At 43.8% G+C, this 6002-nt stretch overlaps 1 protein-coding gene across 1 annotated transcript in view; it reads right to left on the reverse strand.

Annotated features, from left to right (window-relative positions):
* Positions 1-6002, reverse strand: part of CHMP4B (charged multivesicular body protein 4B) — a 32936-nt gene that overhangs the window by 2280 nt on the left and 24654 nt on the right. The window contains exons 2-3 of the mRNA XM_006764591.1: positions 2724-2901; positions 875-989 (exon numbers count right to left, since the gene is read on the reverse strand). Coding sequence (XP_006764654.1) covers positions 875-989; positions 2724-2901 — 293 coding nt within the window. The remainder of the gene's footprint in view (positions 1-874; positions 990-2723; positions 2902-6002) is intronic.

Here is a 6002-nt window from a genome sequence, read left to right on the forward strand (position 1 = left end):
GCCAGTGGAAATCCCAGCCTCCACAGCAGTACCTCTTGCCCGATGGCTGAGAGGACCCACACCCCTTCTGAGAAGGTCAGAGAAGAGATGAACTCCAGGTCCACATTCTGTGGCTCAATTCGCTTCTATTGGTAAACATAATACACAATCGAGTAAGACTGGTGTCTGTGTCTGTATCCTGCACTAGGCTGTGCGCATCTTGAGAAAAAGGATTGTATCTTTTCGTCCTATTTCTTTATCTCAGAACTGGGCGCACTAAGTGAATGTGTAGGAATGTTTGCTGAATTGAAATAAACTTGCCTAGTCTATCCAACTACAGCTGGAAAACATGAAAACCCTAGTAGTGGCAGCCTAGGGTAGGAGCCACAGGCTGTTTAATCAGCTACACCATGGGAATCAGCACAAAGAATCAGGTTCAATGAAGCGGGTCTGACACTCGGTGGACTCAAACCTAAGGCAGAATGAAGTACCTTCAACAGGGTCTATTACTGTATTTCAAAAATCTATGAGACTCAGAGTCCTACTTGCTATAGCAGAAACTGGTAGGTGGCCAAGTTCCAGACCAATTCCCTCAGGACTCAGATGTGCAGGTAACTACTTGTTGAAACCAATTATTGACCTAAAGCCTGTTGTTGGGTCCCAACGAAGGTTCCTTTACTTCACCTAACCTTCTACCCCAAACGTGAAAGCGTCCCTCAAATTCGAGAATTAGGGAGGGTTAATACCATGCCCCATTTGTACAAATCTCTGGAGGGATAAAAACTGGTGATATTGAAACCACATTCTGTCTGCGAGAGAGCCTTCCTTCACTAGCACATCAAAGGGCAGCCAGTGTCATTTGTAAAGCTTGTGTGATCTGCATGAAAACACTCACCTCATCAAACTCTTCTCCAAACCCTACAGGTTTTGAAATAGCTGTTGAAATCTCCTCTGCAAGTTCTTGCTGGTCAGCAATGTCCTGCATTAACTCATCAACTTTATCGATGTCCCTGTAAATGAAATGGACAGATGTCATATTAATGATCTGTCTATGAAAAGAGATTCTGTGAGACAGGAATAGAAACTCTACTCCACCCATCTGCTCCCAGCTCCACCTCCTACAATTACTCTCTGCAAGGAATTACTTTTTTGTCTTTATTCTCTTCCACTTGCCCTTTAAAATAGAGAACCATAGAATCAAGAGGAACATCTTGATTTCCAACATCTAAGGAAATAAGGCTTAGCAAAGCTAGGGGCTACAGTCATTGTCTCTCATGCAAACCAGTAAACATGTCAGATGAGACCACAGGACTTTAACTGCTGGGCCAATAGCTCTTCTTCAAGCTCAAGGGAAATTCTTGAACAGGGTCTAGTATGGGGGAATGTGCTCTTTGTGTTATAGTGGAAGCAACAAATCATAAAGTCACAAGTCAAAATGTAGCCATGCCACTTGACAGGTCCTTCCCATCAACTCAAATACATGTGTGGTCCTCTACTAGACTCCAAAGAAAAGACAAACATGCAGAATTATTTCTTATACACTGTCAACCTCAATCATATAAACATACAATTAACATAGTATATATACATATACTATGTATCAAAGTGTGCACAGTATTTACTGAGCTGAGCTCTGTACTGGCCATCCTGGAAAACACAGAAATGAAGCAGACATGGACCACACTGAGGAAGCTCAGTCCAATAAACATCCACCCCGAGATAACACCTCACTTAGTATTTGAAGGCTACTTTTCCTTCAGCCCCACATTTCTAGAGCAAAGATCAGCAAACTTTTCCTCTAATGGGCCAAATAGTAAATTTTAGAATTTGTGGGCAATTTGAGCTCTGTGGCAAATACTCAACCCTGCGTAGCACAAAAAACACCAGAGACAATATGTAAATTAATGGGCACAACTGTGTTTCAATAAAACTTTATTTTACAAAAATAGGTGACAAGCCAATAGGCTACATTTTGCCAATCCCTATTCTATAGCATGGCTGAGTACTCAAAAGGAAGCCAAAAGGGGCTCTAAGCACCACTAAATATATGCTGCCACATTCAAGCACTAAAACAACTGCAATGATTTTGTTCATGGGAGAGGCCCTCATTTGAAACCTGGTGTTGCCCTTGCCTTTAATTATGATTGTAACAAGTTTGATTATCTAGTTGCTTAGGCCAATGTATATGAGGAGTAGCTACCTAAAGGAGGGGCTGCTAAATCAAGAACACTATCAATATGAGAGCCAAAGCCCGAAAACAAGAGGGAGGCAGAAACTTCCATCAAAAGCATTCATAAGGCCCTAGCCGGTTTTGCTCAGTGGAAGAGCATCAGACTGTGGACCGAAGGTTCAATTCTAGTCCAGGGCACATGCCTGGGTTGCAGGCTCAATTCCCAGTAGGGGGTATGCAGGAGTCAGCTGATCAATGATTCTCTCTCATCACTAATGTTTCTCTCTCTCTCTCTCTCTCTCTCTCTCTCTCTCTCTCTCTCTCTCTCCCCTTCTCCATTCCTCTCTGAAATCAATAAAAATATTTTTAAAAAAGAAAGCATTCATAAGACTAGAGAAATCCAATGCCCTTGGATGTACACACTTCAGGGCCCCCGATAGCATCAGGAAAAAGTCTCAAACATTGGTTCTAAAAGTCAAGGGCTGCCAAGGCTATGGCCTGAGCTCCAGGCATTCCAGGGCCAGCACTGCCCTGCCACACGAGTGCCCCCCTCCACCAGCCAGTGGCCACATACATGTTGTCGTGGGCAGCTTTCATAGCCTTGGCGGCATAGCCCATGTTCTTGAGCACCTCGGTGTTGGTGTTGGCATTTTCCAGGGCCTCTCGCTGGAACTCGATGGTTGATAGTGTGCCGTCAATCTGTGCCAGCTGCTTTTCATACCTCTTCTTGCGCTTCAGTGCCTGGAGGGCCGCTGCATAGGGAGAAAACAGAGTTTCAGAGTCTAGACATGAAGTAACGTTCCGAATTCACCTGAGTCTTCTCTGTAATTTTTTAAAAATATATTTTTAATTGATTTCAGAGAAGAAGGGAGAGGGAGAGAGAGAGAGAAACATCAATGTTGAGAGACAATCATTGATTGGCTGCCTCCTGCACTCCCCCTACTGGGGATTGAGTCCACAACCCAGGCATGTGCCCTTGACTGGACTCAAACCTGGGACCCTTCAATCTGCAGGCCGACGCTCTATCCACTGAACCAAACTGGCTAGGGAGTCTCTCTAATTTTTTTTTAAATATTTTTTTATTGATTTGGGAGAGAGAGAAAGAGAAACGTTGATCACCTGCCTTCTACACGCCCACTACTGAGAATCGAACCCAGTACCAGGGCATGTGCCCTGACCAGGAATTGAACCAGTGACCTCACTCAAGCAACTGAGCCACAATGGCCAGGGCCCTTCTCTCAAATTTTAATGGATGCACCTCAGTTGTTGTTTCCACTATAACACAAAGAACATATTCAGTTTTCTGAGAAACTATACAAAATTCACGTGCAACCAAGCACACAAGCAATAGTTCGCATTCTCTGATAGCACCCCCCACACCCCCACACCCCCGCCACACACACAAACACATCAAATCATAAAGAGGCGCTTAGAGAAAGAATGTGCTTTGAGGTCACACTACATTAGGTTCAAAACCCAGTTCACAGACTTAGGTGAGCTACTTAGCTTTCCCAATAGATTCACAATGAGGAGTAAATGAGAGAACATACGTAAACAACCTAGCAAAACATTAAACAGTGGACACACACACACAAAAAAAACACAGCAGCTCTGACCAGCTTGGCTCAGTGTATAGAGCATCGGCCTGCAGACTCAAGGGTCCCAGGTCCGATTCCGGTCAAGGGCATGTACCTTGGTTGCGGGCACATCCCCAGTAGGGAGTGTGCAGGAGGCAGCTGAATTGATGTTTCTCTCTCATCGAAGTTTCTAACTCTCTATCCCTCTCCCTTCCTCTCTGTAAAAAATCAATAAAATATATTTTAAAAAACACAAAAAAAACCTACAGCAGCTCTAATTATGATAAGGCAATTTTAAGGTATCATTTTATGTCAACTAAATTACAAAAACAGTAAATAATGACTATACCTAGTGATGGATCAGTTAGGGTTAAAATGCTATCTCACTGTACATAGCTGACAACTGTAACTTGTTATAATGCTTCTGAAAAGTAACATGGCAATACTCAGCACCAGCCATAATGACATTCCTGCCCTCAGACTCAGTAACTTCCTTCTGGAAATGTATTCAACAAAAGCAGAAAGCCCCATGACTGAAGATGGTTACTATAGCATTCTCAGAATAAAGACAGAACTCCCTGCCAGGGACAAATCTAGAGTGTGACCATTCAGTCAAGTCAATGTCATCACCTATCTTGGTTTCTGGCATGTTAAGGCTATAGAGATAATCTTGCTTTAAATCAGAGTTAGGATAGGCAATTTAATCATGGTGAATTTGTGGCTGCACAGGGGCCAAAACCACATTTCCTACTCAGAACCCAGGCTTCCTCCCTTACTGTCCCAATTTTCTCTTTACACTGAAAATGGTCTTTAGCACACATCTTAGATGGGCATCAAAGCCAGAAAGGAAGCTCAGCACAGACTCAAGAAGAATGAATGGGCTGGGCTGGGAATGCTGCCCAGCCCCTGCCTTGGCCTGGACAGCATTAGCCTCACATCTACACAGACACATAGGCACCCAAGCACGCATGCTCCTCATGCCTACGGGCTTCAGACTAGAGTCATCGCCTGTAGGCTATAAGCAACAGTCAATCATTTCCTCCATTTGTCACATGAATAGGTTCCATGCTCCTTCCACTCACACTCCGTGTTAGCCTAGGCCAGTGGCCAGCAAACTCATTAATCAACAGACCCAAATATCCACAGTACTTCTTCAAAACAGACTCGTCCAGGCTGAAAACCGACTTCTGCGCATGGGCCACGGAGTTTCAATCGCACTGTACGTGCGCGCCCGCACATGGTATTTTGTGGAAGAGCCACACTCAAGGGGCCAAAGAGCATATGGCTCACAAGCCGCAGTTTGCCGAACACTGGCCTAGGGTTGTGTCCTAAAAACCAGTTGCCAGCTCTAGCCAGTTTGGCTCTGTGGATAGAGCATCAGCCTGCGGACCAAAGGGTCCCAAATTCGATTCTGGTCAAGGGCAAATGCCTGGGTTGCAGGCATTAACTCAGGTCACCAGGTGATAAGAAGCAGAACCCAGTTTCCTCATCTGCTAAAAAGGGTGATTATTTCTACCTTAAAGGGTTGTTGTGAGGTACATATGTAGCACGACCCTTCACTGTTCCCCCTTCCCATCTGTAGAATTCACAGTCTCTTCCTTTCCATGCAGTGAACTCTCCAGGATGGTGTCTGGCAGGGATAGTTGATTTATTTACCTTAATTTAACGCCTATGTGTATTTCTTAAGTAACTGAGAACTCCTAAGAGAAAGGGTACATGATTAATTTTCCTCCTCCATACACAGTTTGAATAAAGTAACCTTAAAATTAGACATGCGGTCAGCATTTGGGCTGCAGAATATGTGCAAACATATTCACAGCACTGGAACTACTCTGTATCTTATAATATTCCTCCATCCCAACCTTATTTCTGACCAACAAAATCTACTTCTATATGTAGCCAAAGTCCAAAGAGCCAAGCCCAATATCATACACATAAATATATGCTGGATCTTAGTGTCTTGCCTTGTACTTCTCCAAATTCCTGATGGTTAATTAAAAAAAAACAAGTACTTTATTCTCATCACAAGAAAATAAATTAATCACCATGAGGTGACAGATGTTAACTAAACTTATTATAACAATCATGTTATAATCTATCCTATCTAATAATAGACAAACATGGTAATTAACCGTGCCTCTGACATGCTTCCCATTGGCTAATCAGGGTGATATGGAAATTAACTGCCAACCCAGATGGTGGCCGGCAGCCAGGCAGCTGAAGCGAACATGAGGTTTGCTTGCTCCAGTGATGGAGGAAGCCAAGGTTCCCCGCCT

The sequence above is a fragment of the Myotis davidii genome, unplaced genomic scaffold, assembly GCF_000327345.1.
Source record: "Myotis davidii unplaced genomic scaffold, ASM32734v1 scaffold38, whole genome shotgun sequence".
NCBI classification, from domain to species: domain Eukaryota; kingdom Metazoa; phylum Chordata; class Mammalia; order Chiroptera; family Vespertilionidae; genus Myotis; species Myotis davidii.